Below are 12,003 nucleotides of genomic sequence, written 5' to 3'. Positions count from 1 at the left end.
ACACCCAATACTTTTTTAGGAACAGCCCCTAGCAGTTGCCCCCGCGTCGCGTCTTTTTTTAAGGATCTGCAAGACGATTCGCTACCCTCAGACATTTGACCGTCGATATGGCTATATATGGGATCTGAGGGCCAAGACGTCTTACAAGGGGCCATGTTCCTATTTCTAACTCCCCGAACCTGAGGAGAAAACGAGGGAAGAGGAGCAAAAGTGTTCAGAAAGCATTTTACCCATTGTGTAATTCTAAAAACAATACACAATTAGACATAATACAGTCTACACCTTTAAATGTGCAAACCCATTTTTATAAATTGTGAACATGGAGGTGTCTTTTTTCAGTTTGTCAGAGAGTTAATTTGTTGTTGAAGTGATTCTCTTCGGGAAAGGTGTTATTATCTCTGGGTCAAGAGAGATAAGTGGTCCCATAACAGAGAGGTTATGTCAACGAGACCCTCAGGCACTGTTCATAATCTGAAGAGCTTTAGATATGGTGGCTGTTGAACAGCACGCTCGCTGGGTTTGTGCATTCATTGCCAAACACCGCGTTGTCTCTAATTGGCTGTAGAACCCACACATCTCTTGGAATCACAATGATGTGTCGTAGCAAAGCTGCAGCTGTCAGCCATGCCGCAATGCAATAGACAAGACCTGGAGTAGCTCCATGTTATGCCTCTGTCCTGTGCTTTCTACACCATAACTGTTCACATCTACAGACTAGACAAATTGTTGCTTACATTGCCTACGGCTACTGATGAAGGTTGTCACCAGTGGTTGAACAGAATTGGGTGTTTTCTACCCTCACCATTTTTCTTATACTCTAATTTTCCCAGTGCCTCCATGAACATGCTCAAGGAAGTTATTTTTACCCTTGCCATCCTGAAGGAAGCACCTGCCACAGTCTCTTCTCAGCTGTTGCAAGATTAGCTTCACATACACGGCTAATCTTCAGCTATGGGCTTGTCTTGAAGCCCACTAATGTACTTCTCAAATTGAATTTTTATGGAGCTGCTTGTAAGTGCACATGTGTATTGCTATTACTTTAGTAATTAATTACAGTAACATGTAATGTGTAACATGGACACTGTAATGTAAAGTGCTACCAAAATAGCTTTCTTTTTTTTATATTAACATTATATTGACATTATTGATTCACAAAACAGGATTGAAGAAACAGAACATACGCACACAGAATCAAATTATATATCCCTCCCTCTGAAATTTGAGTTCCCAATACGTCACACATAAAACTCTGAACCCTCAACCAAAATTCTCGGATCTTAACACACCACAAAAAAACATGGGTTGTGTCCCCATCTTCTGATTGGCATCGCCAGCAGGTGGGTGTGTCTTTAAAACCAAGCCTATACAATCTAAAGGGAGTCCAATAGAATCGATGTAAAAAATTACGTAAGGCGCACCCTTGCATCTCTAGATGTAGACTTGACATTTTTTAGAATCCTAGCCCACACTCCAGCCTCCAATACCAAATTTAAATCTTTCTCCCATAATCTCTTGAGAGAAGTTGAAGCTCCGTCCCCCAGACTCTGAACTAGCAAGGAGTAATGCACTGATGCCTTATGACCTTTTCCAAAGGCAGTAATCACCACTCCCAGAGTATCCGCCGCTTTAGGGGGGTGTAAACTACTCCCAAAAACAGTACAGAGCAGGTGGCGCAGCTGTAAATACTTATAGAACTGAGATCTGGGAATCCCAAAATCTTGAACCAAATTTTCAAAGGATCTCAACACTCCACTCTCATATAGGTCACCGAGTGTATCAACCTCCCTCACAATCCACTCTGTCCAGCAGAAAGGGGACTTATTAATACATAATTTTGGGTTCAGCCATATGCTTGAGGCAACATTTAAATAAATGTCTGAATTAAACACTCTGGACACTTTTGTCCACACCGAGTGCAAATGCGAGACAGCGGGGTGTAACTTAACTTCTCCGGTTAGTTTGATAGAAAGGCTTTGCAAGGGCAAAATAGGGGCAAGAACTTCCTGTTCAATACAAAACCAGGGAGGGGCTCTCTCAGGTGGAACTGACCAATGAGTCAAATGTCTGAGACCGAACACATAATAATAAAACAAAATCTTGGGTAGGCCTAGCCCACCTTTGTCAATCGGCCTATGCAACTTACTGAAATGTAATCTGGGACATTTACCAATCCAAATGAAGGACTTCGCTATACTATCAAATTGCTTGAAATAAGAGAGGGGGACATCTACAGGGAGAGACTGTAGCAGGTAGTTAAATTTTGGAATACAATTCTTTTTAATAACATGAACCTTCCCAATCATCGATAAATGTAATGAAGCCCACCTGCCCACATCACTCAAAAACATTTTTATTAAAGGGTCACAAAAATTTGCTGGGAATAAAATACCCAAATATTTAATGCCCTGTTTGGGCCACTGGAAAGCTGCCACTGGGCAGCACGCCATCAGCGCTTCAGACCTAGACCAACTAACTCTGTATCCTGAGAACTTAGAAAAGGAATTAATAATTCTGTGGAGGCAAGGCATAGATCTAGTAGGGTCGGAGACGAATAATAAAATATCACCAAAATACCTTTCTTTGCCTACATGGCCTTTTCCAATTTTGTAGATTTGCTGAAAGAAAACCATAAACAAATTGAATGGTAACACTTTACAATAAGGTTTTATTTGTTAACATTATAGTTAACAACATTTCTAAATATGAATTAACAATGAACAATATTTTTACAGCATTTATTAATCTTGATTAATGTTGAATTCAACATATACTAATACAGGTGCATCTCAATAAATTAGAATGTCGTGGAAAAGTTCATTTATTTCAGTAATTCAACTCAAATTGTGAAACTCGTGTATTAAATAAATTCAATGCACACAGACTGAAGTAGTTTAAGTCTTTGGTTCTTTTAATTGTGATGATTTTGGCTCACATTTAACAAAAACCCACCAATTCACTATCTCAAAAAATTAGAATACATCATAAGACCAATAAAAAAAACATTTTTAGTGAATTGTTGGCCTTCTGGAAAGTATGTTCATTTACTGTATATGGACTCAATACTTGGTAGGGGCTCCTTTTGCTTTAATTACTGCCTCAATTCGGCGTGGCATGGAGGTGATCAGTTTGTGGCACTGCTGAGGTGGTATGGAAGCCCAGGTTTCTTTGACAGTGGCCTTCAGCTCATCTGCATTTTTTGGTCTCTTGTTTCTCATTTTCCTCTTGACAATACCCCATAGATTCTCTATGGGGTTCAGGTCTGGTGAGTTTGCTGGCCAGTCAAGCACACCAACACCATGGTCATTTAACCAACTTTTGGTGCTTTTGGCAGTGTGGGCAGGTGCCAAATCCTGCTGGAAAATGAAATCAGCATCTTTAAAAAGCTGGTCAGCAGAAGGAAGCATGAAGTGCTCCAAACTTTCTTGGTAAACGGGTGCAGTGACTTTGGTTTTCAAAAAACACAATGGACCAACACCAGCAGATGACATTGCACCCCAAATCATCACAGACTGTGGAAACTTAACACTGGACTTCAAGCAACTTGGGCTATGAGCTTCTCCACCCTTCCTCCAGACTCTAGGACCTTGGTTTCCAAATGAAATACAAAACTTGCTCTCATCTGAAAAGAGGACTTTGGAACACTGGGCAACAGTCCAGTTCTTCTTCTCCTTAGCCCAGGTAAGACGCCTCTGACATTGTCTGTGGTTCAGGAGTGGCTTAACAAGAGGAATACGACAACTGTAGCCAAATTCCTTGACATGCCTTGACCCCAGCCTCAGTCCATTCCTTGTGAAGTTCACCCAAATTCTTGAATCGATTTTGCTTGACAATCATAAGGCTGCGGTTCTCTCGGTTGGTTGTGCATCTTTTTCTTCCACACTTTTTCCTTCCACTCAACTTTCTGTTAACATGCTTGGATACAGCACTCTGTGAACAGCCAGCTTCTTTGGCAATGAATGTTTGTGGCTTACCCTCCTTGTGAAGGGTGTCAATGATTGTCTTCTGGACAACTGTCAGATCAGCAGTCTTCCCCATGATTTTGAAGCCTAATGAACCAAACTGAGAGACCATTTTGAAGGCTCAGGAAACCTTTGCAGGTGTTTTGAGTTGATTAGCTGTTTGGCATGTCACCATATTCTAATTTTTTGAGATAGTGAATTGGTGGGTTTTTGTTAAATGTGAGCCAAAATCATCACAATTAAAAGAACCAAAGACTTAAACTACTTCAGTCTGTGTGCATTGAATTTATTTAATACACGAGTTTCACAATTTGAGTTGAATTACTGAAATAAATGAACTTTTCCACGACATTCTAATTTATTGAGATGCACCTGTACATTTATAAAATCAAAGTTGTACATGTTAACAATAGTCAGCGCACTATGAACTAACATGAACTAACAATGAATTTTGTATTTTTTTTTTAACTAATATTAACAAAGATTATTATATACTGTTAAAACTAAATTGTTCACTGTTAGTTCATGATACCTAATGCCTTAACTATTGTTAATGAATAGAACCTTATTGTAAAGTGTGACCCATTTAATTGATTTCTATTAGAATATCCATTTGTTTCCTTCTGTATAGGATTTCTTTTTCAGGACCAGTCACTTTCAGTCACCAAGATCAGACTTGCAATTTATAGCCGGAGATATAAAAGCAGATGCACAAAGCTTCCTCTAGGGGAAAACCTTTCAACAATGCCCGCCTGGCACCTCAACCTGTTAAATGCCTTTGCTTAACCCTCAGATCCTCTGGATGCTGCAGAGATTTAACTTTAATTATTTGAGTATCTCAGTGTTGTGCTGACTATCTTGACAGCTTTGATTGACACTTATACAAAATACTGGCAAAGGGAGGGTGAGTGTAGTTGTCATGCAGTGGACATGGCCTATTCACTCAGCTCCTGAATAGATTAATTGGTATAATTTTGAATAATATGATTTCCAGTCATATAATCTGAAGTAATTTACTTAATTATTGAGACTTTCTAAATAAAATTAGTAATCTGGGGTTCTCTTCATTCAAATGTCAACAGATACTGAATAAGAGCAGGCTTTGATACCAGTTGTCATCAATCATATTTATAGATCACACTCCAGCTGTAAACACTGACATTTCAGATGTTCAGATACATTAGTAGATATTCTGTTTATTGAGATCTGATAGAAAAGTATGTGCAAAACCAGGCAGCGATGCCATTATAATAATCAGCAATGAACTCCATTATGTTATGCACAGTTGGCACAGCACATGTGCGTGCACACACATTTATACAACATTTGACTATAAACAAAGCATTCACTTCTCACAGAGAGACTGAGAATAAATGTGAACAAATTAATTCACAAATTCTGTTTCCCTCTCAGCTACATCTGTATATACTAAAAAATAATTTGAAAAAGTACTAATATTCAAATATTCACGCCCCACCTTGTTCACAGGTCTGCTTTATTTTCTTTCTAGTCTTCTTCCTCTCTCTCCCATACTCAGCTACTGAACTCACTTACCCTATACCTTCTTCTTTCTAGAAACACCAATCATTATCTCATATCTGATTGCAAAAGCAATTGTAACTCTAATTGTAACAACTGTAAATCTTTAAACATGCTATGACCACCTCCCTAAAATTAGCACCCCCTGACTGTGTGCTCCCTCCCAAAATAGTCCAACTGCCTCATGCTGACTAAGACATACCACCTCAGTACTGCCCCCTCCCCCCGCCAGAGACCATAGCTTAAAGGGGCAGTCAGTCTGAACTTAGTGCAGTAATGTGTTATTTCAGTTGATGTACAACCAACTTACTCCACTTCAGTTCACTCAATTCAATCTTAGAGAAAGTCCAACTCCAGTCTTAAAGTAACAGCAAAGCAGCAGATGAGGGAGTTGCAGGACGTACTGTAGACATACATTATTTAAAACAACAACATAATGTTTGTGTCTGTCACTATAACAAATACTGAGAAGCAATGCAAGTATCTTATTAAAATGTTTCTAAATCCTTTACTGTCTTGCTACATGGGAAAGAGGGGAAACAGAATTGGTACATAGAAGGTAGGCCTCATTTCACCTATTTTAAGCATTTTCCATGAGTTTATCAGCAAATAAGTTTCCAATAAACTTACTGTTCAACTGAGAACTTGCAGCAAACATGCAACATTGATTGTTAATTGTGAGGCATAAGCTTAATGAATTCTGTTCTAACATTAAAATGATGGACTGCAACAAACAGAAATTGAGCAGAATAGAAGAAAGCTTTATGCTTTGATAGTAGGCAAATATGATAAATACAGTAGTGTCTTTAAAAGAGACTAAGATGTTCTAGTTAGGTTGCACATCTGATGGTTCATATCTGAACCTGGAAAATTTTAATAGGTGTCTTGGTAGTGACTTTAGTTTTATGAAAACCAGATTACCAGTACGATCCCCTATTGTCTATTTACATGGTAAAATGTTTTGTTTTAAATTGTATGAACTGTTGAACAGATACACTTTCAAAATGATTAAGCGGAAATAAGGAATGTTACAGGCACATGATGCCCTTGAGTATTTATAATGTATTTTAACTTGAATGAATCAAAGTGCAGAATAAATAATAGGTTAATGTGAGTGTTCATCAATATAGGAAAAGCTTTAAAAAACAAAATGGTAAAACAATTGTAAGGTGCACCATCAGCAATTCATTACACACCATACAGTTTCATACATACCTTGCCTATTCATGTTCATGCATGGCACAAGAAACATTTAATCGTATGAAGAGAATGTAATTTGAAGCCCTTTATTTTTAGTTTAATTTTTTTTCTTATGGGCAGATGCTTAACATACATCACTTCAAGTCTATTGAAATGCTCTTAAAGGCAATTCTTCAAAGTTAAAATGAAAGACAAACCCACAAACAAGTCAATCAGTTTTCATTTCCAGTAAATAGAGTCCCAAAATGGTAGAATCAGTGACATACACTTCCTTCAGCAACGTCTAAATATTTGAGACTTTTTTGATAGTCATTTACACAATGCCGAAGGACATGGCTGACCAGACTTTGTTTATTCTGCATTTCTGCTATCAAAAGTTTGGACTGATGTCATGGAGCATGCATAAGAAATGCAGCACAAAAATGGTCTCAACATACACTACCGTTCAAAAGTTTGTGATCACTTACTCATTCTTAATTTATTTATTTTTTTCTTCACATTTTAGAATAATAGTAAAATCATCACAACTATGGAATAACAAATGGAACTGTGGGAATTATGATGTGACTAAAAAAATCCAAAATAAATCAAAACTGTGTTATATTTTAGCATCTTCAAAGTAGTCACCCTTTGCCTAGAATTTTGCAGACGTGTACTCTTGACATTTTCTCAACCAACTTCTTGAGGTATCACCCTGGGATGATTTTGAAACCGTATTGAAGGAGTTCCCATCTATGTTGGGCACCCATTGGCTGCTTTTCTTAATTATTCGGCCCAAGTCATTCATTTCAAAAACTTTATTTTTTATTTTTTTATACTATTTTAGTTTTGTAATGAAATAAATTAATATGGTGGCACAATTATATTTTTGTCTACAAAACTAATTTCAAACATTTAAGCATATGCCTTCAGTTCAAAAGGTTTTTAAGTTCATGAGAAACATTTCAGGCAAGTGACCCCAAACCTTTGAACGGTAGTGTACATAGTCATATATTTGTAAATAAGCAAAGTACATTTACAGCAACATGTAGCTGACAGACAGGATCAATTCTAGACAGATCTATAGCTAAAGGGGGGCACTGCTGAATGTAAGAGACACATTTAAAAGTGAGAGTTTCATAGGCCACTTAATGAAAACCTACTGAGAATACTAGAGGTAAACAATGACCTTTCACTTTAAGCCCAGCTAACATTCCAGCTCTAAGCATCACAGAGCAAAAAGGTAGTCACAGATTAGCAGCAAGCCAGCTTCCACGCACACCAGGAAATGCATGTGCAAGCCAGAATATAAACATCAGATCTTGTCTTCTACAGGTAGAGAATTGAAACGTTCCTTTGACAGTGTTAAACTAAGGCACTGAAACTAATGCACATAAAGCCAAAAAGGTTAATAACAGCAAGGATATTGTTTCAAGGCAACACATTGCTGAATAAATACAGAGCAAGGGGCCGTTCAGATCAAACGCGTTCTTGTGCTAAAAAAATTAGATGCAGTCAAATAAATGGAAGAGCACAGGTGTCGACACGTTTTTAAAAGTTATTTTGAACTTAATACGGTGTCTAAAAACATGAATCTCCTGTGCAAGGCACTGAAAAAATAGCAAGACAGCGCAATGGTCAAAGACGTTCGTCTACATAGAAAACAATTAAGGTACGTGTAGAAAAACAAGGCAAACAGACACAAAAACTCTTTCGGAGTGACCAGCCCCTAGAGCTCCATTGTTGCCATATGACCATAACATTAAAAGCTAAGGAGAAAATTGAGATCATCAGTTACTGTATGATACTAAAGAATAAGGCTAAAAAGCAGTAACGGTCATACAAGAATAAATCATTAACAAATGCACTGGTTAGAAAAAGCACCATAATGAGGAGAGAGATAGAGGATGTTACAGAAAGATAAAGAGGCAGAAAACAGTCCAAACAGCTATAAACGGTACTACTCTAATAAAAAGATTGTGATGGCTCATTGTTTCAGTTTAAGAGAAGATACTCCTAAAATTATTATTGATAGGTACAGTATGTCTGCCTTTAAAAGGAAGATTACGGGTTCAATACAAGTTAAGCCTAATTGACAGCATTTGTGGCATATTGTTGATTACTTAAAAAAAATAAAAAAATAAAATAGATGCATCCGTTTCTTTAAAACGAGCAAAAATCAAGGTTAGGCACTTACACTGGACATTGTTGGAGGGTGTAAAGGCAGAAATGTGAAGCGTATAATTTTATAAAAGCACTTACATTAATTCTTCTGTTAAAACTTGTATATTATTTGAGATGTAAAGTTGTTTAAATAGTCATTTTCACTGTCTTTTTTTTTAGCGTTTACGCCATTACATCACCATGGCAACAAAGTTGTAAAATTGCCTATAACTTTACACAGAAAAGTTAACACACGGTTTACGTCTTGTGGCTATACATATGAAACAGTGAGTATTTTAAGGTATACGACTTGGCCCCTTTCACTTCCATTGTAAGTGCCTCACTCCAACAAAGTTTTTGTTTTTTTAAGAAAACGTATTTTTTTTGTGTTATATCAACATTATGCCACAAATGAAGTCGACTGTCCTTAACTTGTATTAAAACCTGAATATTCCTTTAAATAAAGTGAAGTGCAACACATTCAGCCCTGTCCTTGTACATCGTACATGTCCTCAACATGACACGTTTGAGTAATTTTATTTTATTTAAAAACATACATTCAGTATTTGGGACTCACTCCAGTAGAAAGGTTTTGCTAGTGGTACGAGGACATAATTATTCTAAATGGTTCACATGAATCACTGTATCCACTCATTACTGCCTATGGGCAGCAGCAAGTAATTCAATTTTGAAGATGCAATTTAAACTCTTTGTGAGTAGTTTTTAATTACATTGCACATTACTGCACATTTTGTAGTATGTCTACATACATACTTATTTTATTTGTATACCTTGTGAACTTCATAGCAATAAAAGTGAAGCATAAAATGTATTTCACCCTTTTGACTGGAGAACTTTAAAAGGCTGTTTCTTCTTGACTTACATGAGTACACTATCACCGAAGTCTACAGCTAGTTTGAAACCTCAATAATGTCAATTATTCACTTTAATGAGAAAGATGGAACAAAATGCCCATCTCATCTTCATTTAGTCTGCTCCACAATCCAATCGAATGAGTGTAATCCCTGCTGTGGTGCAAGATCAGTTCTGTGCTTCCAAAAATGTCATGCAACCATTCACAAGTTCAGAATCATGCCAGAAATTTAAAGCTTCTTCATGAAAGTGTGGTGGACACACGAGCAGAACACATTCACGGTAAATGAGACGAGACGATCGTTGTTTCGAACAGCGTGTTCTTCAAGAGTTTACATATTTAAAAATTCACAATCAAGACAACTCTAGCCCCCACAGAGAACTGTTTCAGTGTTCAAACTCTTCATTGGTTCAGCAGGTGTCACAGAGACTGCACTGAAGAATGAAGATACCTTCAGCTGTTTCGCAGACACAATTCAAAGGTGGACAACTGGTTCTCGTTAATAGGGGGAAGTCAAGATTTATAATGCTTAGTCCTCATCCTCTCGAAGTTCACTTGGCAGGAACTTGTACTGCTGTTGTCTGATTTGTGCCAGCTTCTTACGGGCCTCTTCCAGCTCCCTTTCCTTTCTCAACATCTCCTCCTGAGCAGCAATAATCTGAGGCAGAGAAAGAGTCAAACACAATTAAACCACTGAAACGGGATGAAAAGTATAATCTGAACAAATTCTATCAGTCTGTAAATCTTACCTGAGCAATTCCCCCCACAAACCTAGTCTTGACCACCACATTGTCATCATCAGCCTTGTTAAAAGCAGCTTTCTGGGCTGCTCTAACCAGACTGTCAGAGGCACGTTTCACAGCATTGCCTGCAGCCTTGATTTAGCAGGGAGAGAGAACATATGATGAGTAGTTCATGAAATATGCACATGAAATGCACATGGTGACAGCAATTTAATGTATAGGTTTACATAATAAAAATTAAAGTGCAGGTCTCAAGGGGATTTTGGTTAAGAATACACAAGAATCAGCTGTTCTTTTATTTAATTGTGCATGTACCTGTAGCCTCCTCATGGCCTCTGAATCCTGATCAGCTTTAACCTTGCATGCCACCAGAAGCTGTGCAGTGGAAGCAGCCACCTGTTTTGCAGAAGAAATTAGCTTTTCTTCACTGGCATGACCTTGGACAGATGCATTCGCTGCCTCACAGAGGTTACTGGTGGCTGCAGCAACCATGCGTGCCTGAAACAAAAGCAAGTAAGCTACTTTAATGATGAGGAAACAGAGCAATCATATAAGGCACATGATGAGATTTTCATGTCATTGTTATTTAATTACCAGAAAGGTTTATGGACTTACGGCTGATATCAGTCCTTGGGACCACTGTCCATCATCCACAGCATTGGCAGGGATAGCGCCCACCTACACAGGAAACAGAGTATCAAAAAATATGTATAAATTATGGTTGTAAAACTGAAAGAAGCCTAGTGCCATTGATAAATGGCTTACCGACTGATCAAATGCATTGTGTTTCAAAGTTCTCATATTATGTTTGCAAGGGATTTCTCACCTTGCCCTGTGCAACAAGTTCTCTCTGAGCTGCCGAGGCCGATTTCACCAGGGCACTGGTCGCTGCAGCAATAGATTTGGCTGCTTCAAGAATCTGCTCTTCAAAGTCCAAACTCTCATCAGCTTGCTGAGAGGAGAAAACATGAAAAGGTCAGTCCAGGCCCTATTTTTCAAGTTGATTAGCGCCACCTTCAGGCCTCTGGTTTAAACTGCACACACTCCGAGCTGAAGTTTTCCTAATGCTCAATTCTGATAATAAGTGTGTTTACATGCACAGCAAAATTCAGCCTTTTGAAACAAAAAAAAAAACGACAACATAAGAAACCCATGTTTAATTGAGATTTGAAATCATCAGATTACCCTCTGCTTTTGATGTCAAAGTGTAAACAGTGATGCGCACATCATATAAGCCTGAAATGCCAGCATAGGTGTTTACATGCAAAGTGAAATAGGGGTAATGGGCAAAAATCTAGGTGTGCTGATCAGTTTTTTCTTATACTGTTAATAACCTTACAATGATAAAAGAAAATGGTTTATAGGGATAGTTCACCAACAAATAAATTCTCTCATCATTTACTCACCCTCATGCCATCCCAGATGTGTATGACTATCTTTCTTCTACAGAACACAAACGAAGATTTTTAGAAGAATATCTCAGCTCTGTAGGTCCATACAATGCAAGTGAATGGTGACCAGACCTTTCAAGCTCCAAAAATCACAT

General features: G+C 37.8%; 1 protein-coding gene across 1 annotated transcript in view; it reads right to left on the bottom strand.

Moving 5' to 3' along the window:
* Positions 1–6,770: 6,770 nt before the first annotated feature.
* LOC127454714 (talin-2-like) overlaps positions 6,771–12,003 on the bottom strand; it is an 83,100-nt gene continuing 77,867 nt past the window's right edge. The window contains exons 54-58 of the mRNA XM_051722075.1: positions 11,284–11,409; positions 11,073–11,135; positions 10,773–10,955; positions 10,464–10,589; positions 6,771–10,372 (exon numbers count right to left, since the gene is read on the bottom strand). Coding sequence (XP_051578035.1) covers positions 10,244–10,372; positions 10,464–10,589; positions 10,773–10,955; positions 11,073–11,135; positions 11,284–11,409 — 627 coding nt within the window. The 3' untranslated portion in view covers positions 6,771–10,243. The remainder of the gene's footprint in view (positions 10,373–10,463; positions 10,590–10,772; positions 10,956–11,072; positions 11,136–11,283; positions 11,410–12,003) is intronic.

The sequence above is a fragment of the Myxocyprinus asiaticus genome, chromosome 2 (genome assembly GCF_019703515.2).
Source record: "Myxocyprinus asiaticus isolate MX2 ecotype Aquarium Trade chromosome 2, UBuf_Myxa_2, whole genome shotgun sequence".
NCBI classification, from domain to species: Eukaryota; Metazoa; Chordata; class Actinopteri; order Cypriniformes; family Catostomidae; genus Myxocyprinus; species Myxocyprinus asiaticus.
This window is presented reverse-complemented; position numbering and strand designations above follow the sequence as displayed.